At 31.6% G+C, this 21,534-nt stretch overlaps 3 protein-coding genes across 3 annotated transcripts; 1 reads left to right on the top strand and 2 right to left on the bottom strand.

Annotated features, from left to right (window-relative positions):
• Positions 1-975: 975 nt before the first annotated feature.
• Positions 976-4,488, bottom strand: PFD6 (prefoldin 6). The gene is made up of 5 exons (XM_068615235.2): positions 4,299-4,488; positions 4,146-4,216; positions 3,900-4,024; positions 2,082-2,142; positions 976-1,312 (listed from the first exon to the last, which is right to left on the bottom strand). Exons 1-5 carry the CDS (start codon positions 4,372-4,374, stop codon positions 1,256-1,258), a joined length of 390 nt encoding a protein of 129 aa, XP_068471336.1. The 5' UTR covers positions 4,375-4,488; the 3' UTR covers positions 976-1,255.
• A 4,075-nt stretch (positions 4,489-8,563) lies between these two features.
• Positions 8,564-12,302, top strand: FKF1 (flavin-binding, kelch repeat, f box 1). The gene is made up of 2 exons (XM_068615223.2): positions 8,564-9,004; positions 10,406-12,302. Exons 1-2 carry the CDS (start codon positions 8,724-8,726, stop codon positions 11,994-11,996), a joined length of 1,872 nt encoding a protein of 623 aa, XP_068471324.2. The 5' UTR covers positions 8,564-8,723; the 3' UTR covers positions 11,997-12,302.
• A 789-nt stretch (positions 12,303-13,091) lies between these two features.
• Positions 13,092-20,814, bottom strand: LOC137812963 (phragmoplastin DRP1C). The gene is made up of 16 exons (XM_068615224.2): positions 20,368-20,814; positions 20,217-20,280; positions 19,648-19,755; positions 19,252-19,353; positions 18,500-18,550; positions 18,332-18,393; positions 17,506-17,596; positions 17,311-17,375; positions 16,990-17,184; positions 16,771-16,890; positions 16,616-16,686; positions 16,254-16,479; positions 15,567-15,617; positions 14,961-15,210; positions 14,292-14,431; positions 13,092-13,480 (listed from the first exon to the last, which is right to left on the bottom strand). The coding sequence occupies exons 1-16, from the start codon at positions 20,497-20,499 to the stop codon at positions 13,355-13,357; spliced, it is 1,854 nt and encodes a 617-aa protein (XP_068471325.1). The 5' UTR covers positions 20,500-20,814; the 3' UTR covers positions 13,092-13,354.
• Positions 20,815-21,534: the final 720 nt, after the last annotated feature.

The raw sequence follows: 21,534 nt of genomic DNA, 5'->3' as shown, positions 1-21,534 counted from the left end.
TCATCATCGTAGTCACCATATAAGTGACAACGACAATACCTTGTTAGCCAACACATTTCAATTAAAGTAATAAAATTTAATTTGTCGTTTTACACTAACTACAATATCATTTTATATTAATTATAAAATCTTATATTTCATAAATTATGCATGACAATCACGTCACCTAATTAAAAAGAAAAATTAAATGAGAGAAACTCAATTAAAAAATATAAAAGTTGATTACTTGTGAAACAAAAAAAACTAATAAGAAATCAATTGAAAATATTTAAATTTATGAGAGACTTGAAACTTAATTAAATCTATTTTTTTATGAGAAATTAAATTATGATAATGTATAAGGAAGTCTAAGAACTTTTTAAGATTTTGTATACATGTATAAATGGTTTTGGAGTTGATTTTAACTTCAACAACTTGTTCACAAAGTAAACTGTGGTCTGTGAACATGAATTTTCACAAAGTTAAGCTTCAACAACTTGCTCCCCATCAACATATAAAACAGAAGAAAAAGGGCAGATCCCAAGTCTAAGTCTAGATACTGGATACACTTGCATAAGGAAGAGAGACACACCTAATAAGATAGCTTCTAATATCATCTTTAAAAAAAGTTCAATATCATTAAACCAACTTCTTCTTAAGCAATGAGTTGATATGGTATTTGTTTTTTCTATCATGGGTTAGTTGGGAACTTTCTAGAGGAAAATTGTTTGGCTGATTCTCCCTTGCACCCTTGAAATTTCTGGTCACCCCTCTTCATTCCACAATAGACTTTTCAAAATATAAAAATTACATTTTGAAAAGTCCATTCCAGCACAAGAAATTCATGGGATGTAAGAAGTTGAATCCAAATTGTTTTGACTGCATTAGGCTCACAGAGAAAGAGATTGTTTGGTTTGCAAGACAAGTGAACGGAAGATATAGGTAATATGCTGTTTTGAATTTATACACATTAACAAACGGGAAGAGAGAGTCATGTTAAAAAGAAGTGTTCAGAGTTAAAATTTCATGTTATGGAGTTACCATAATTCAAAAATTAAGAAATTTATACAGATTCTTTCTTTCATTTCCTGCGAACAGAACACACTTGAAAGAAAATGAACAGATACCAAAACTACAATATCCACTCAAATCTCCAAACGGTTTCTTTCATTCCTAAGAGTCAACTTCAGTCCAAAACGAAGAGGTGCAAAATACAAATGCACATCCAACCTTAGCACAGTTAAATTACAATGCTGGAACAATAAGTGAGGAGAAACTATGCCTTTCCTTTCCCGGACTGAATAGATTGAATCCTTTGTTGCAATTTTAGTATCTGCAAGAATGACAAAAGAAACAGGAGATCAGTCATTTATAGGAATCCTTTACCAATGCATGAAATTGGATCACTACATAATAAGTAGACCATAACACATATCCATAATATACCGTAATTTTTGTTCTCTTTCACAAGCAAAGATTTTATCAACCAAAACAGTGCACATGAGCACTTTATTTAATTTTAATTTATTGGGCAGGATCTAGAAGTAACAGAGTTGGAAATAAGACTCCCTTAGATAAGAGGGAGAATCTGCAAAATGATATTAGGCAGTGGAATATTTGGTCTCTAGGATCCAGCAAATATTATTCTGTAATTCTTTTCCAGAAGTTCTTTTTACACACTAAGAATTGTATCTAGTTTCGGAACTAATTTAATATTTATCATATAACATAGTAACAATTAACATATATAATTAACCAGTTTTTCATTTATTCCTTACAGTCATATAGTAATAAGTAAATGTTAGTTATAAGACTACAAACCTATGAATTTTCAATTTATCTAAATTCGATGTGAATAATCATGAACATGACATCACATAGTTACCAATTTTAATTTATGACTTCTGTATTTCATAAAAACTTATTCCTGGAGTAATTTGATAATTTCCCTAGTAATAATTACATTTTTAAAATAAAACAAATTTTGAAATTTGGATATTGAAATGACAAGCAATTTAGCTGCATGAAATATCTGATGCAATGACAAAAAACATGTGAAAGCCTAGATCAAAGATAAAAAAAAGGAAGAAAGTGTTACAAACCGTATCTTTCTTGCTATTTTGTTTCTCGTCCAAATCTTGAACAGTGGCATCAAGCCGCTTCCTGTCACACAGAGACAATTACATTTGTGATAACAATAAATAAAATTATAAAATCCTTAAGAAACGAAAACCGGCTCAACAATAAAATGAAAAGGATGGCAAAAAAAACAAACAAGCCAGCAACAATGAATAGTATTAGAAATAAGGGGAAGAGAGGACATAGAGGATAAGTTCAGGACAAGGTAATGCATCTATCCATGTCATAAAATATTTGGTAATGTATTTGTGCATGTTTGCTGCCTGCCTAATACAAGCCTACTCTTTTGTTTGCGCATGGAACCAGCTGCGTAAAGAGGTGTAATAAAACAAAAAATAGGCTGAATGTTCAAAGTACACTATTTGTGCCTAGATATTCCAAGCACAGCCCACTAATAGTATTTCATTCCAGTATAGCCTTGAATTTAGACATAGAATACGTTGTGACAATTCTAGTCAAAAAGCTATGAAGTGACAAAGATATACTTTTCAAACTGGAAAAGTAATGTTAAGGAATCTACAATCTAGAAGTGTCGGGATGGAAATTTCATGTCAATGGAGGTTAGAAGCCTTTGATCAAAGTTCTTAATTCAGTGGATTCAGAAGAAAAAACAGCCATGGGGTTCATTTGGAAAGGAATACATCAGGAAAAAGACAAGATACAAAAGGTAAACTACTATTGTCCAAAGGTTAATGTTCAATATCAAAGTTTTGTTTTGGAAACTAATTCAATTTTTCCCATTCCTCAGCTATAATTCATTAATGAAAGATGAGACAATCAACTACACAGGCCATTGTAGTTGTGGGTTATAATTACCTAAAGACTGCTTTAAATATAGTCCTAGTTTAAAAGCTGATTTTGAAATAAATTGATCAAGTGAGGACTTTATGATTTCCTACAAATGATGGTTGGAAATATGGAAGAAATAAGTAAGATTTCAAAAGTCATGCGAAGATTTTTAGTAGTCATTGTAGAAACAAAACTCAAGCACAATGGTATCACATAACAATGAACATCTAGAGCTGCAAAAGTTTGCTATCCATGTATAAAGCTTGACATGCAGTTCCACAATTTCTGAAGGTAGTTGGAGTGCCTTTAGGACGGTAAAATTGATATTTATGATGTATTATGTTCTTAAAATTAGTTAGTACCTATTATGCGCTAATTAAGTTTGCAACTATATTCTAATGTTGGAACTCCATTTGGACAGCCTTCCCCTTGGATGCCCTTTACAATAAAACCCAGATAGAAGAACATACAATGATAAAAAATACTAGGAGAAGTGCTTATTGTTTCCACTTCCTAGTACCCTAAAATCCACCTCTTACAATTATTCAACAGCAGCCTACTTTTAGTCTGTTACCATTACCTATCCTTGATGTTAATAGATTCATATAAAATAGCAGATGCCTCAACTTTACCTTCTTTTTTTCAAACTTACAAAAGTCAAGTCTATGGACTGGACACCAATTAGTTCATTGATTCCCCATTATACAACCACAGATAATAATCATATCAATTGGAAAACAATAATAGAACTCGAAAACCATTCCATTTTCATCTCACGTAGTTTCCAAGTAACAGCAAAGTGTTAACTGGTATCCCTCGGGAATAACTAGGTCACTTTTCATCTCACAATAAGAGGCATACAATAGCAACATATTTTAACTAAACGAGGAAACACAACCATGTTATTATGATAACCTAATCATGTGAATTGAAACCACAATTAATAAACCCTAATACCCATAAAAATAGGAGGGAGGAAAACACAAGCTTACAATTCAGCGGAGATGTATTCGATTCTTTTGCGGACATTTGCATTGGCTTCAGCCAAATCTTGCTTAACAAGTACTGGCCCAATCAACTTATAAACATTTGCGTCTTCTTTCAACAAATCAAGTTCCTTATTAAAACAAACACAATCGGTGAACACACAAACAGAGCAGGAAGAGCCAGAGGAAACACCGTGCATAAACAACAAATAAAAAGAATATGATTTTATTTGAGCAAGATAAAAAGGGTACCTTAAGGACGAGCTCGTTCTCGCCAAGCTGGATCGTGTACTTCTTTCTCATTTGGTGATTCTTCGCAATATCTGCAAAGAAGAATTGATTGCAGGAATTAGAACAGTGAAAACAAATAGAAAAGGTAATAGATAGGGAAAATAGCGAGCGTGCCCTTTTGAATCTTGCTGAGATCATTGGCTTTGTTCTCCAAGTCGCGTTGAAGATCTCTGAGGTTGGACGAACTCATGTTTCCGACCTTCTTCGTTCGGTGGCAGTCGCAAAACACCAATGGCTACTGCTTTTCTTCTTCTTCTTCTTCTTCTTCTTCTTCTTCTTCTTCTTCTTCTTCTTCTTCTTCTTCTCGTTGGGTCGGCCCAATACTATAAAAAGATCAGCCCAATAACTCTCACTCAATTCTATAATTGCTATTTCTTTCTGCACCCCATAATTATAATTTTCATGTGCACCTCGTTACGTGGTTAAAAGATCAAATTACCCTACATACGTCATCAGCCCAATATATATTGAAGATTGAAGAAAGTATTTTAAATTACACAATTTATAAAGTTTTTTTTCCATAAAAATAATTTTATTATTTTATATTATATTTATTTTTTATTAAAAATATGATTTTCAAATTATGTAATTTAAAATATATATATATATAATTTTTTTATAAATTACATAATTCAAAAGTTAAAAAAAAAATATATTACACAATATAAAGTCATTAATATCTGAATTGTATACTTTGAAAACTTTTTACATACAAAACATTAACTTTCGAATGGTGCAGTCATAAGTCAAAAATAATTTTCAAACTGGATAATTAGAAAATAAATAAAAAATATGAAAATGTGTGTGTAATTTGGTAAGAGTGGTTATTTTAGAGAAGATAAAAATTATTTATTTTTTAAAATAAAAAATATTTTTTTACGTTGAATAAATTGAATGTGTGTCATTAGAATATTAAGGAATCTAGGAGAGTTACTTCGTAAATTAAAAAATGTGGCTTTTATGTGTCATATTATCATCAAGTCATTTATAATTTTTAATTCTTCATTACGTAATTAATATTTTTATATTTTGTAATTTATACATAATTTTATGTAATAATATTTGCAATTGTTAGTAGTATTGGGATCAACTTCTTCACTTTTAAGGAAACAACTAAAAAAAAAGTAAACAACAACTTCAAGTATCGTGATAAAATGTTATAACATAAGTGTCATTTTAAACAATAATTGTTTACTTTAAGCAACTTTTAAGTATATTTTGTTGGAAATGTTCTGAGACTTTTTCTTTCTTCTAAAAACTTTAGTATTATACTCTAATATCAATTGTCTCACATTAATCATAGTTAATATCTAACTTTTTTATATTTACAATTATTTATGATAATAATATGAATATGTTTGTATTTTACAATAAAAAAAGTGTGTTAAATTAATTCAATAGAACTTTAGATAAATTAAATAGCAATATTATAATTATTTATCACAAAAAGCAAAAAAAAATATAAATCGTATAATGACATCATTAAAATTAATATCTTGTTTACAAAAACATAAAACATATCTAAATATAATAAATCAATATAGTTAAATTTTAATATATATTTTTCTCTTCTTACTATAGAGACACGGTTTAGAATATTCGTGTTTTATAGTTTTTTTTTCAGTGAGAAAAAATAAAAATCCATTTTTTTATGAAAAAGTTGACTCTGCTTATTTTTTAAAATTTCCAAACTTTATAGTTAATAACATCAATGAAAAACTTATTTTTATTTGGAATTTATGAATCACACTAGTCAATAATTCAAAATTAATAAACATTAAAATTTATTGATAATGTTTTTATTTATTTTTTTGATAATGGTGTAAAGTGTTTTCAAAATTTTATTGTCTTCACATCATTTACACTAAATTAACAATAATGTGTACAAAACAACAAACTAACTGGTTTAATATTTTTATTAATATATATATATATATATAATTTACAATTGGCTTATGTTAAAGAGTAAAAAAACATCACAATTTTGTACAAAAGATTGTTTATTTTACATTGAATTATTAAATTATGAATTTACATGTCTATGCTATTACATAGTGGGAGATTCTTCCCTTGGATAATATTAGGTCACTTCAGCCAAAAAATTTAAAAACTGAATGAAATCATGCTTAATGATATGATTAAAAGTAATATCACTAGAAAATTCATAATTTGGTCAAAATAAATATTTGTCTTAAACATCTACATACATTGCACTTCCCTTCAAGTCATATCACACTTTTTTATGAATTTACGTTCACAACAAATCATAAACTTTTTAAGCCAATATAATTTTATAGGTTCAAAATATAAATCACAATGATTAATGATCTTTAATCGGATTATTAAAATTTGAACTTTAAATAACGTAACATGCATCTTTAGAATATTAAATAATAAATTTTAAAGCTAATGCTAGATTAATAATTTTTTTAAAAAAATTAATGTAACTTTTTTCTAGATTATCAAAATATTAATAATTAAATTTTAAATTTAACGTAATGTCCTTAATTTTAGTTGATATGATATATATATATATATATATATATATATATATATATATATATATATCAACTCGTATATAAAACAACATATTTATACGTGATCCAATTCAAAATAACCTCATAAATTCAATAACTTTTTATTGAAATATATTTTAAGTAACTATAATATTATATTGACTTTAAATCTAAGTTTGTAACTCGTAAATTTCCACTCCCTTGTATAATATAAAATATCATTAGTTGATTTTAAGACAAATTCTTATTAAAAGATTACATTGAAATATTCACCTACCACATGTCATTTCACAATTTAAATACCACACCAAAGTTTGTTTTTCATATATTGTTAAAATATTACATTGAAATATTCACCTACCAATTTCATTTGGCAATTTAATCACCACACCAAAAGTTTACTTTTCATATATCGTTACTTTTAATACAGTCATATAACACTAACCCAGCATTCATTCGCAAAAGCTTTCAAACATGAAATGAAATGCTAACAAAAGTTCAGTTTTACTTCAAAATAAAATTTGGAACTCTAGTCCAAAATTATATATAAAATGTACTTGTATACAAAATTATTTCATAAAATGTTAATTCAAATAGTTTATTTATCGCATGCAAAGTTATCACAGAAAATAAGTTTGGATCATACTTAGAAACTAAAATATAATTAAGAAAGGAAATGAGTTCCTTTACCTTTAGTTACATGCACATTAGTGAAACTATGATCATAAAAAAGAGATAATAATACCAAAAACTTTTAATTTTATTCTTTTTTGCAAATTTTAATCTTTTATGCATACTTAAAATTTTAAAATTCTAAACAACAATTTCTTAATTTTATAACAGGGAGTCTTTAATTTTAATGTGAGATTAATATATTTAAATCTAGTGTGTCCTGGTACGGTTAATATAGTTTTACAATACTTAGAAGTCGAAATCAATAATAGTTTAAACATATCTTTCTCCCTTAACTCATTGATACGTTTTTTAAAGATAACACCACTACAAAACATCGACCTCTAAAACAAATAATACCTCCAATATAACGCTCAACGGAGTTGAAATCGAAACATTATTACCGTTTATGAGAATTTCTCATAATCTCGCCTGGAAACTATTATTTTAGTACAAGAACAGAAGAATAATAACAAGAGATTTGAGATCTTGATATTATCTGAACTGAAGTCGAAACGTGTTTTATAAGATTTATGCATTAGTGATTTGAAAGTTGGCTTTAAGAAATTGAGAAATAAAAAGAAAAATAGCAGAGAAAGGTGACAGAAGTGAAGGAAAAAAAAGAAGAAAAAAGAAAGTGAGATGATATTTGTGTGGAAAAGGAAAGAGAAAAATCAAGTCCCAGAAATAAATATCTTGTTCCTTGCATTCCTATGACGTGGTCGGAATTCACTTATAGATATTTTCTACTAAAATATCACACCACCTCAGTGTTCCCCACGTTGACTCCATTCCCCTTCCTTTTCACCCTTCTCTTCTCTTTAAACTACCAATTTGCCACTGCTCTCACCTCTCATATACCACTCAAATACTGACACATGGACACTAAAAAATACATATAATTTTTAAAACATAAAATACGAGAACATAAATATATATATAATAATAATTTTTTAATTTTTTTTTATTAATTCAAAAGAATTTATTTCATATTTTTTTAATAAAAATAAAAATTTATATAATAAATTTGAGTTTTTTTAAAAATAATGCATTTTTTCTTCTTAAAATTATGTTATAATTTATGGTATAATTTTAAAAAATTCAATAATATTATGAATTAGAAACTTACCAATAAATATCTAGAGTGTCGATAATATTTTCTATACATTATTTAAGAAACGTTTCCATAACATCTCCTTCATAACAAACTCGTAATTCTTCCCTCTCACGGGGGCATTTCCGTCACATAATTCCACCAACTTTAACGTTGTCAGAAGAGCAAGAGAGAGAAAAGAAAGAGAGATTGTTGTTGTTTTTCATTGTTGCAGTTGGAGAAGAAGAAGAAGAAGACATGGCTATGGCAAAAGAGAAAGCGGAAGATGAAGAGAAGGTTCAGACCTGTGGGAAGAGGTTGAAATGCACGAGGAATGATGAAGATGATGATGGTGTTGAAGCTGTTGAGGAGGAAGATAGTGAGCTTCTTCTGAAGCCAGGGATTTTCTTCTATCCGACAACCCCAACATCCTTTGTTGTCTCTGATGCTCTTGAACCCGATTTTCCCGTCATATATGTCAACAAGATTTTTGAAATCTCCACTGGGTATCGTGCTGACGAGGCCCTCGGTCGCAACTGGTTAGAATTTTCTTCCATTTCTCTCTCTTTTGTTCAAATTCCGACCAGTTTTGCTCTTTTGTGCATTTCACTCTGAAATTTACTTGGTTGGGTTGAATTCAACTTCCTCAAACTAGAACCCCTCTTCTGGGTCTCTCGGATTGTTCTGTTCCTTCAGATCTATGCTTAAGCTGAGATTTTTTTTATGTGTTCCATTGTGCCATCTAGTTAAGAGATGGGATTCCACTGTGTCAAAATTCATAATTCAGAAACATCTGGTGACTTCTGCAAACTACATTTCACTGAATTGTGAAGTATGATTTGTAGGATTAGTAGTGTTTTTCCCTCTGTTTCGCATTTTTTCAGCAATTTTTCATTGGCTGTGATTAGCTCTTCCGTTAAACTTCTTGTTTCTGTGCTTTTATTATCTCTCAAGCTGGAGTATTTTTTTTTCTTCTTTTTACTCTTTTTTCGTGCATCCTTTTGGAACCCTTGTTTTTGCCTTTTTACAATATGCTTTATGAAAGTTACGATCGGCTGATACTTCTGTTTTTCTTGTTAGTGTCATAATATTATTGCTGGTATGAATTTTCAGCGAAACAAATGTAGTAGGACATGCATGTGTGGTTAAAATAATTTGAAAAATGTGTATTATCAACGGTTAGTGAGGGATAACTTTCTTGTTTTGTTTTAAGAGTTTTTGGTGTCTCTGATTTGAATCTGGTTTAGTTTTGGTTCCCAAATTAGAAGTGATTTTTTCGGCTCCCTAATTTGAAAAAAGTCCACATTTAGTCCTTAAGATTTATTTTTTGTGATCATCTTAGACCCCTGGTAAGGACTAAAAGAGGGTTGTGGGACTAAAGAAATAACTTTTTAATTTGGATGACCAAAAACACTTTATCAAATTTAAGGACATGAAAAATATCTAATTCTTAAGAAAATGGGTACATAGAATATTATGATGTAATATCATCAGTTTGAGACTGTGCTTCAACTAACTTTGAGAAAGATTTTGATTGAGGATATTGATTTAAAATGTTATTTTTAGGTTGTCAACAGTAGGGAAGCTAGCCAGTTAAGCTTAAGAGTTTGTTTTCTTGTAAATCCTTCTTGCAGTTCCTTACTCAATCCCCTAATAGAAACAATTTGTTTTGAAACTTTTGGTTTTTAATGTACCAAATGGCATCGTGCAATCCCTAATGGGATAAGATTTTGTTATATACTGATTAGAGTTATCACTACTAGAAAATTATTAAATAAAAACTAATTTTAAAGACTAAAAATAATTAGTTGCTATATTGACTAAATTAGATACTATTTTAGAGAGTAAAAAAATTATTGGTTTCTAAATTAGTTTCTATTATTGATAAATAGTTTCTAAATTGATGTTCAATAATTGCTTTGAAATTTCTTTTGTTTCAGTCGGTTCTTACAGTATAGAGATCCTCGAGCTCAGAGGCGACACCCTTTGGTGGATCCTGTTGTTGTGTCTGAGATCAGAAGATGTCTTGAGGAAGGTGTGGAGTTCCAAGGTGAACTTCTGAATTTCAGAAAGGATGGCACACCTTTGGTGAACAGATTAAGACTTGCACCAATTCATGACGATGATGGGACCGTGACACACGTAATAGGTATCCAACTCTTTTCTGAGGCAAATATAGATCTGAACCGAGTCTCATATCCAGTGTTCAAAGAGACTTGCAATCAAGAGTTTGACAAGAATGGTGAATATTCTCCAAAGAGTGGACAGTGTTTGTACAGCCAGCAGCAAGAGATGTGCGGCATTCTGCAGCTTTCCGACGAAGTATTGGCTCACAACATTTTGTCACGCTTGACACCAAGAGATGTTGCATCCATTGGGTCTGTATGTAGGAGAATACGTCAATTAACGAAGAATGAGCATGTCAGGAAGATGGTATGTCAAAATGCGTGGGGCAAAGAAGTGACCGGCACATTGGAGCTGATGACCAAGAAGCTAGGATGGGGTCGTCTGACTCGCGAACTCACCACCCTTGAGGCTGTTTGTTGGAGAAAAATGACAGTTGGAGGCGCAGTGGAGCCTTCACGCTGCAATTTCAGTGCTTGTGCTGCAGGAAACCGGCTGGTGTTGTTTGGAGGTGAAGGAGTGGACATGCAGCCTATGGATGACACTTTTGTTCTAAATCTCGATGCGAAAAATCCAGAATGGCGCCGGGTTATTGTGAAATCATCCCCACCAGGAAGGTGGGGCCACACACTCTCGTGCTTAAACGGTTCTTGGTTGGTGGTTTTTGGTGGCTGTGGGAGGCAAGGACTGCTCAATGATGTCTTTGTGCTTGATTTGGATGCTCAACAGCCAACATGGAGGGAAGTATGTGGTGGAACACCACCACTTCCTAGATCATGGCATAGTTCTTGCACAATTGAAGGGTCAAAATTGGTGGTCTCAGGTGGGTGCACAGATGCAGGTGTACTTCTCAGTGACACGTATTTGCTGGATCTGACAATAGATAATCCAACATGGAGAGAAATTCCAACATCATGGGCTCCACCATCTCGGTTGGGGCACTCACTCTCAGTCTATGGGAGGACAAAGCTTCTGATGTTTGGTGGACTTGCCAAGAGTGGACACTTGCGGCTAAGATCAGGTGAGGCTTACACAATTGACTTAGAAGATGAAGAACCACAGTGGAGGCAACTAGAGTATAGTGCATTCACAGGATTAGCAAGTCAAAGTGGTGTTGTTCCTCCTCCTAGGCTGGACCATGTTGCTGTGAGCATGCCTTGTGGGAGGATCATTATATTTGGAGGTTCCATTGCAGGTCTTCACTCACCATCTCAGCTCTTTCTCTTGGACCCTTCTGAGGAGAAACCATCTTGGAGAATCCTCAATGTTCCAGGGCAACCACCTAAGTTTGCTTGGGGTCATAGCACTTGTGTGGTTGGAGGGACTAGGGTGCTGGTGTTGGGAGGACACACTGGAGAGGAATGGATACTGAATGAGTTGCATGAGTTGTGCCTGGCAAGTCTGTGAAGGGCATAAAACCAGACCCTCTTCTCTCTCAATCTCAACACAAGATTTTGGTTGCAAAAATGGGTTTTGTTTAGCAGTTTGGTTTTGTATATCAACTATATTATATATATGATTGTTATATGACATGACGTGTGTATTACCAGTGTTCTTTGAACTATATTATATGCTCCTCTACCCTCTATAACTATCACACTAGGAAACAAACTTCTGTACATCATCATCACAGAGTTTTTGCCTCTTGTACCATCCCTCCTTTTTCTTTTACAATAGTTTTGTTAATAATTAATTCTTTTATTATTATTATTATTATTATTATTATTTCTTTACATCAACTCTCATACAACCAATATAATATAGGAAGGAAAAAAAGAAGAAATTGAAGGAATATAAGTATGAGGATTGAAAGTTAATAAATCCTTAATTAAATGGGGTTTTGGAGTTATTATAAGTCTTCTTAGTTCTTTCTACGGATAAAAAAAAGTAGATAAATGCTTAACCAATGCTACTAAAATTATAACTATGATTATCCATTTATGAATGTTGGATGTTGTGTTCAGAAGTAAACTAGTCATATTATGAGTTTCATTTGATATCTAATTTTAAGAAATTAAATTACTTTCATGTGTTTAGGAGTATCTGGAGTTGAAAAAAACTGCAGGGCCAACGTGCAGTTTCAAATTCGAAGTGTGTAATTTTTCAAATTATGATTTTATAGTTTAGAGTGTAAGATTTTTTTTAAAAGAATGTGATTAACGCAGTCAAATTTTCAACTGCAGAGAACCCGACTCTATCTTTTACACGTTATTGATTATTTTTTTTCTAAAATTCACTCGAAATTTTCAATTAAACCATAATTAAACGTACGGTTTATAATAAAGTCGAGTGGAAATAAATAATTCAACAGCACCAATGAAAATGTGAATGATTTTATTAAAAAGTATTTAACCTAAGATCTCTTTTAATAACTTTCTCCGACTTTTTTCATTTTCTTATTTTTGTAAGGACCAAAATTCATGAACAGATGGTTGCAAATATCTATTAATAATTTCTATTTCAAGTAATGATTGGAATATATAGAAAAGAATGAAAATTAAGTGACTAATAAAATGGAGAAGTCCTTCTAACATAATCTATATGGTCGTAAAATCCAAACATCTTTAACAACTCGTAAGTTACATAAAATCACAACATAGAACTTTATACACTGTGGTCTGTGGGTCAAAAGAATAATACGCAAGTACGAATTCCACTTCTTGCCATAACCGTGGACTTTTGTGTTCGTGCTTGATTAAAAAATAGTAAGAACTACAAAATCTATAACAAATCTCACAACATCTGTTGCAAACTCTGGGATCCCATTATTTCCAAGCCACCGAGTCAATATCATCCCTAGCTTGCTTGTATAATTCAAGCCTTTTGGCTATTTGATTTCTCCTTTCCATAAGGGAAGGATCTTCATCCAACATAGCACTTAATTTTTCCTTCTGCAAAACAGCTTCTGTAATCAGTTACAATGTTGCTTTCGACAAAATTGCAATATAAATGGTTGCTTTCATCAAATTGCAATATACACGTTGCAACAAACAAATAAAACAAGTCCCCAGTATTGTGCCTATCTTGCTTAAACAATCGTTGACAAATCACAAGGGAAGTAGCCAGCATTCTATTGTCCTTTTCCCCTAAAACCTTTGTTAACTTGCTCATATGAGCTGGCATATGCAACAACAGATATCCTTTACAACAGAGTTGCATAGCTGTGTTATACATGATTTCATGATGTCTAAATTGCAATTTTAATCATTTTTATTCTTGACCTACTAATTCTCACTTTTGCATACCTTTTATTTATTTACATTCAGTTGAACTATAAACCTAACATTCATTTAACAAACCATCAAAAATAATTTAATTAATTAAAACATAACAATACAAAAAATGAAGATTAGACCCAAATTTCGGATTTTTTTTAAAAAAAGACCAACATTGTAATTTAACCCGATTAAAATACAAAGACACAGGGAGCCTAACTAACAGACTGTCCCAATCTTGATCATCCCCAAATTCAAAGCCAATATCTTCTCGCGTCTATATTTTTACAATTTCAAAAAACTTAATGCAACAGTATACTTCATAATATTGACAAAAAATATTCATTTCGTAAGCTTATACTTGGACCAGGTTCATTAAGTTTTCCATGGAAATAAGCGGCATGGCATTGTAATTATAACATATTTAAGGAATGCGAGAAAATTGAATCTAAGATGGGAAAAATTTAGCCCGAAGATAAAATCATACCTCCTTCCTCCCTACTTGAACGTAAAAGTGGTTTAGCAAAGATCGCTTAGCCTCTCTAACTTGACAATGAACCACGGCCTTGGGTATGGTATTCTTCAGTGTATCGCAAACCATACTGATATAGGAACTTACATTTGATCCTGTATCAGGGAGCATAATATATAATACACAGAATAATGACTGTAAAAACACTCTCTAATCAAAACCCAAATTAAGTGGAATTATGCCATTTAAATTTAAGCCCTCTTGTCAAGGGGATTTAAATGAATTTCAACAAATCTGGCTCTTTATTTTATAGGAACAAAAACTTACACAAGATATGAGAGAAAAGGGATTTACACATCTTCCCCAAAACCCTAACTTTTTCAGACACAATTTTCAATAATTTAGAGTGAATGAGATTATGAAAAAAAATGATCTTTTAGAGAAAAAAAATGGCCTTTTTAATTGAAAACGACATATGCTAACCAAAGAAGTTCCCAAATATTGCTTACAAACATTACATAACTTTTACTTTCGATGAAAGACGAGTCTTAAATTCAGTAAAAAAGACATGGTTTCTATAAGCTTATCCATCTAATCAGTCTTGTAGTCCTAGAATAATAATATACTAATTACCACAATATTACACTTAAACGTTACAAAAAGGCTTGAGGAAAATTATGTTACCAATTTTGCGCAGGTGATTGTCAGTGTAACTGTCCATATTTGGGGGACCATTCCGATTTGGATTTGGTGGTCCAGTTGGATTCTTTTCTGGTTCAAAATGAATCTTCCTGAAAAACTCCACTGTTAGATAGCTAGACTCCATATCAACCAACCGTGTAACTGTCTTCCTGCTTTCTTCTCGGAATTTTTCCAGAGATTCATTTGAAGCAGTTGCTATATCATTTGCAAGTGTTGGAAATCTTTTTAGTTCCTACATGTCATAAATAGGCCAACTGTAAGATTTAATTTAATAATCTCTTCCCCAGTAATATTTCCCCGTCCAAATTCACCCCTTCAGATACTAAAGTTAATGATAGAAAAACTATTAACAGGCCCTGGAACGGCACCTTACATCAGTTATTTAGCAATTATTCATATCCTTCATTATTAGGCTTCAAAGATTAACTCATTTTTTCACACCCAAAAAGGAATCCTAATAACCAACTCAGACCCATGAATTAGGTGTGATATAAGAACAGGCGCATCCAACTTGCACCTTATTTATTTTAAAATTTTAAAATTATGACATGTCTGAAAAGAGTTTCATCAACTTGTGCACTGCTTTACCTCAGTTTCTGCAATTGATTTCCGTACAAGTTCCTTTAAAACAAAGTGAACCTGTATAATAGAAGAACGGATGTAGTTCAGAAATGGAAAGAACAAAATCACATAGAACCATTTAATATAAAAAAAAAACAAATGTAAATGGGGAAAACAGTTCCTCTTGTGGAGTAACTATTTTTATCTCATTTCAGTGACAAAAAGTAAACGAAAAACAACCATCATGCAGTATACAACGAGTATAAGAAAAACAATTATAAATGTGATTTTTGGTATAAAATATGTCAGGATTTTATCATGGAAAATTATTTATTAGCAAAGGGATTCAGAAAGCAAAACAGAATCAATCCACATGAAATTTCAGTTTAACAACATTCCAGGTTTGGGTTGACGTGAAAGAAAAGAGGAAAACTATGAAGACGTTCACAATAGCATGCTTCTATATATTCACGTGATCTCAGGATTTCCATTAGCTTGATTTTGCCTCTTCATAATTACCTCCTGCTGTGATCAACACTGAGATGGATCACTTTAGAAGTGATTTGGGAAAAAAGAGAGAAAGCAATACAGTAGTTGTTGAGGACATCTCATGTCTAAACAAGCATGTATTTCATATTAATATCTGGTAATTTCATCATACCAAGGAACAGGATGACAGACTAAAACAGAATATAACAAAGTAAAAACGTTTACAGCATCCACGGATGCTTCAGCTGGGCCTTTGAAATAGCCGATAGATCCTTCAATTAGTCTTCTATAACCCTGCTCTGGAGCAATCAGATGGGGCTGATAACCATCAGCTTCAGTGACAACTCTCTGGACATTTTTCAGCGAAAGATGGCGATCGAAAGGGAGCTTTTTTAGAGCAGCTGGTAATTGGTGATCAAAAACTCCATATATCCGGTCCCCACCAGCACGGCTGAAAAGAAATTAGTTGGCTAATCAAACAGTTGAAATGAAAAAAAAACGAAAAAGAGATGCATAAAATTCATTTGTTATAGAAAGAAACAAAAGTAGACTAGGAGCTAATTCTAGAGCTCAGTAGCAGCAGTTACCCTCCCTCCAGGTGTTCTTTAAATACTTTGTCAAATGCACGACACATCTCTAAAATAGTGTATAGTTGGGCCTACGTAAACAAGTAACACAGCTTAAAACACTCAGAAATAAAGTATTGTCAATTAAAGAATTCAGCTCAGGTATCGGTTCTGACCCCTGAATCCACAGCAATTGGCCTGCCAATTCGGTCCAGCTCGGCATTTAGCTCATCAATAGTCTTATTTATTAAGGAAATGATACTTGGTATCTTCTGCCTGATAACTTGCTCCAAATGCTGTAATCATAAAAACCAGTGAAAGAAAAAAAATCAATTGAATAAAAGTAAGTTCAGTAATTTATCAAAATGTTACTCAAAATACATAGAATATAATACCTGAGATAAAAGCTTAGCAAGATATTCTGATCCCATTTTATGTGCCAAATGTCCATATTCAGGACTTGTCTCAAAATATTCACGTTCCTTCCTACGAGCAGCAATCATGTCAACATTCTTATTAATATCAGCTTGTGAACGGTTCACAATTCCAACCCATGGATGCTGCAGCCTGTATTGCCTTCCCTCGAGAACCTTCATGTTTCACATTTAAAACCTTCCGTCATTTTGCAACTAACAATCTCATTTAAGTGCAAGGAAATCAATTTAAGTTACTGAAGAACAAAACAGAAGATGGTTGCAGCTGTTAAGAAATCATACATCAACCGCATTAGTTCCTTTATCCATAAGATCAAGTTTGGTAACAACACCAAACGTTCTTTCACCTGAAAAAGTACAATGAAGAGAAGTTTTTTTTTTTTCTAAATGAAAGCTGGCCAAGAAAGAATGAGAAAAAAGAAAATTGAATGAATCCAAATCTACCCTTGGAATTGCTTCCAATATAAACAGCCATACCTGAAGGATCAACTTCTCTTGCGATTTTTATGGCATCTGATGTGGCAATATCTTGATTTGCGGGAGAGATAGCTAAGATAATGCAATTTGGCTTCACAATTGAAGAGCTCAATTAGATTGTTTACAAGAAACATTGAAGATAATTTATATGAACAAGAGTAGACAATGAATTTGACATAAGTACACAAGAAAGGCAGTTCAATTTGCTTTAAACGAAAAATATAAATTGCAGGGTTCAAAGTGAACGTAGACTGATTACAAGCAATGACAACTAAGCCAATCAGCAGAATATTCTTGTAACAATAGATAAAAGAAATCATTGGAATTAAATGAGTTTTGAAATTTAAAAACAAGCAGAGTCAACTTTTTCACAAAAAAATGGGTTTTTATTTTTTTCTCACTGAAAAAAGAACTACAAAACACGTAAACTCGAAGTTAAAATATAAAAAAAAAGAAAAAGTAAACGCTTTATAAAAAGCCTATCAACAATTTAACTATATTGAATTATTATATTTAAATATGTTTTATTTTGTTTTTTAAACAAAACTATTAATTTTAATGATGTCATTTATTTTAATGGTACGATTTATATTTTTTTTAACTTTTTGTGATAAATAATTATAATAATGGCATTTAATTTAATCTAAAGATAAATTGTTGATTACCTGAAAGCAGTGTGATTTGAAGGGGTTCAACGAGTGATTAATCATATTTCTTCTTTAAATAACAGTGATTTAGATAAATTCTTTATATCAAGCTCGTCTTATAAAAAATTAAAATCATCCGAATACTTCATGTTTCTCTTCATAACAAAAGTATAATTTACCTTTTCAACATAAGATCGAACCATGTTTTCGATATCTTGAACAATACTCTCCTGCTGTCCCTCTTCAAAAAAGAAGGCAAAACACGGTCATATGTCTGAGGTTCTAATGATTCCTCTCAGAATACAACTCAAACTGTATAACATACAGAGAAATATACTGAGGTTTACCTACTGCAACCTTTGTCAGCCCAGGAAGATCTATGAGGGTTAAATTTACAACTGCAAAAAAAAAAATGCCACATAACTATGTCATACAGAAAGAGGGCATTAACTATGTCTTCCATATTCCTGTTGTTCAACACGGCTGGTAAGGACTAAATGAGAAAGCCAATTGATCTTCAACCAAGAAATAAATAAATAAATATGATTTCCAAAATTATATAAGCAGCAAAATTAAATGTGGCAAGGAATCTTCTCTTTAAAGCAATCACTGTCTGTTAACGATGATTCTCAAAATTACTATAGTCAATCTACATTTTCTGAGATTAATATTATGATGATTTCAAGAAATATAAAGTTTTGAACAAACTTAACGCATAATTTGTAAATTCAGATCAAACAACCTAACCGGTCATAAGGCATCAATTGAAGCCGAAGTGCATGGTTAAAGGGATACTCAGCTTATAAAACAATCATGGAAACTATGGGTTGGATAATTAATTTGTAGAATCACCAGCAGAAAAGGACAAGAATATTCAAGTTCAGAAGACCAAATCCTCCTAGTTTTGGAAGAGAAGATTCATTCAACGATGTCACAAAATGTAGCCATTCTTTAAATTATAAGCCATCATTAGTCACCACAATCAAATGAGAAATAAGATGGAAATGGTAATAGAGAGATACAGGACATCATTATAAGTTCTCAATCAATTGCTTTTAAGATTCATGTCATGCTAGCAACGGACAATACAGGTACAAACCATTAGGAGAATAAATGCTGAGCTGAATTGGAATGTTAGAAATTTGCTTTGTCTTCCCAGTTATACGATCTGTTTCATCTGCAATTTCCTTCCTCACAGCAGCTGCAAGGGCATAAAGGATCATTGTAGAACCAATTAATTGAGACATTACAATAGTTCAAACTCTAACTGCAGCTGTTATTTGTTATCCACACACTGAACAATGGACACAAACAAACATAATAAATCCCCAAGCTCAAACAGGCCCTTGCTATGTATAAATACTACATATCTATCACCCACAAGCTCACAAGCTCTACTTTTATTTAAAAGCTACACTACCATCAAAACTATTTACACTTTTATTAACACAGAAAATAAACTGAAACAGGAAATTTAGATAGAAACTTCATTTACCGAAGTCAGTGAATCTCTTTCTCGGTAAGTGAAGAAACTCCGCATATTCCTGTGTCCCATTGTCTGTCTTGTGAAGTTGCAGCACTAATGGTCTCCGTGTAACAATACCTTAAAGAAAACAAAACAAAAAAATTTTAAAAAAAAAATTCAGAGGCAAGGAAATAAGTTATAACAATCCTCGCGCGTCTTGTAGTAAAAACAGAAAATAGTAACAACAGCAACAACAATAATAATAATAATAATAATCTATACTAATATTTAAAGGATACCCATTTTCGTGAGTGGCTTTGGTGTGCACATTTTTCATACTATTTTACCCTTATTCTCACAACATTTAGATAATAACTTTTTTTTATGAAAACTGTTCAGATAACTGTTCTTTCTATTTTAGTAACTATCTTTAAGTGTTCTTGCACCAATAATAACAATAATAAAAATAGATAAATAAAAAGATCAGGGCCACAAGGAGAAGCTATTTTCAGTAAACCAAAATCTCTATATATATTAGGAGTAATGCTTAATGAAAACCATTGCCAGAGAGATCTCGTAAGAAAGAGAGTGAGAATTACCAGATCCACGAGGCAGAAAATCTCTTCCCACCACGCTTTCAAGCACCGACGATTTTCCCGAACTCTGATATTCCACAAAACAAATTTGAAAAACAGAAAGAAATAAAGAGTTAGAAAGCATTGCAGTGTGACCGGAGAAGGTGTTCAGTACCTGGCCACCGACGACGGCGACGGAGGGAAGAGCTTCCCAGAGCGATAAACCCTCGCCGCCGTAATCGCCCAAAACGGTGCAGGCTCGTTGGATCTTATTGATGAGACCGATCAAGCTGGTCATGGTGGCCATTTTGGAATCGGAAAATAGATCGGATCGAATCGGAGAGAGATTGAAGGAAGGAAGGGAAAGAGATCTAAGGAGAGAAGGGTTTATGGTTTTGGATCGACGAAACGCGCTTCGATGGACGCAGAATGTGCATCCAAAGAGATGGGAAATTCGAACGGGGAAAGTAACATAAGCAGAAAAAAACAGTGGAGAACAACCAAACGGTTCTTTATTTCGTGCGATGTGATGGGGCAAATGGTCACTTCACACGTTCCTTCCTACGTGGGTTAAGTAAAGGAAAAGAAGTTCGTTCTAAAGTCATTTTTTGAATCTTGTTGTGACATGACATTCACACCCTCCCAATAATAAATAACTTAAATCAAAATTTTAATATATTTTTAAAAAATTTTAACACGTCTCTTAAACAATGTTTTTGTGTAAAAAAATCTGTCGACATTTATAAAATATTTAAAAAACATATATTTATAAGGTGTGCAATTCAAAATATGTTTACTGGATTTCTGATAAATCAAACACGATTTTAACATAATTTTTTTTAAAAAAATACATTAATTTTTTAAAATTTTAAATTTAATGTATAAAATTTTATTATGATTATAAAAATAATAAACAAATCATTTTAAATTAATATAAAAAATATTTTTCTATTTAAAAACTAAACATATTAATTCACATCAATTTTTATTATCAATTTATATAATTTATATTTTTATCCCGTATTTAGACAAATCTTTATGTATGTTGTATTCGTGGTACATAGTTGTTAACTGTGTTTTTTGTTAAAAGAAACAGCCTTTTCTTGTTTTTTTAGAAGGAACTGTGTTTTCTTAAAATAACTAAATTACCTACTTTGTCTTGTAAAAGTTTACTCCACATTAATTTTATTGCTTAAAGATATATTTAAGATGATAGATTATTTAAAAAATAATTAATAATATTGTAGTCATACTATCTATATATATATATATATATTAGAGTTTGTGAATAATTTTCACTTAAAATTTAATTAAAAGTACAATAATAAACTACAATTAAATG

The sequence above is a fragment of the Phaseolus vulgaris genome, chromosome 2, assembly GCF_051622355.1.
Source record: "Phaseolus vulgaris cultivar YP4 chromosome 2, ASM5162235v1, whole genome shotgun sequence".
Classification (NCBI taxonomy): Eukaryota; Viridiplantae; Streptophyta; class Magnoliopsida; order Fabales; family Fabaceae; genus Phaseolus; species Phaseolus vulgaris.
Note: the sequence above shows the minus strand (reverse complement) of the source record. Positions and strands in the feature narration are given on the sequence as shown.

Coding starts and splice junctions, on each gene's coding strand:
- PFD6 (XM_068615235.2), bottom strand. CDS start 4,374: ATGAGTTCGTCCAACCTCAGAGATCTTCAACGCGACTTGGAGAACAAA. Junction 4,217..4,298: donor TCTCAGCAAGATTCAAAAGG/GCACGCTCGCTA, acceptor TCTTCTTTGCAG/ATATTGCGAAGAATCACCAA. Junction 2,143..3,899: donor GAATACATCTCCGCTGAATT/GTAAGCTTGTGT, acceptor TCTGTGTGACAG/GAAGCGGCTTGATGCCACTG.
- FKF1 (XM_068615223.2), top strand. CDS start 8,724: ATGGCTATGGCAAAAGAGAAAGCGGAAGATGAAGAGAAGGTTCAGACC. Junction 9,005..10,405: donor GAGGCCCTCGGTCGCAACTG/GTTAGAATTTTC, acceptor CTTTTGTTTCAG/TCGGTTCTTACAGTATAGAG.
- LOC137812963 (XM_068615224.2), bottom strand. CDS start 20,499: ATGGCCACCATGACCAGCTTGATCGGTCTCATCAATAAGATCCAACGA. Junction 17,597..18,331: donor TTCGATCTTATGTTGAAAAG/GTAAATTATACT, acceptor TCAATTGTGAAG/CCAAATTGCATTATCTTAGC. Junction 17,185..17,310: donor AAGGAACTAATGCGGTTGAT/GTATGATTTCTT, acceptor TGAAACATGAAG/GTTCTCGAGGGAAGGCAATA.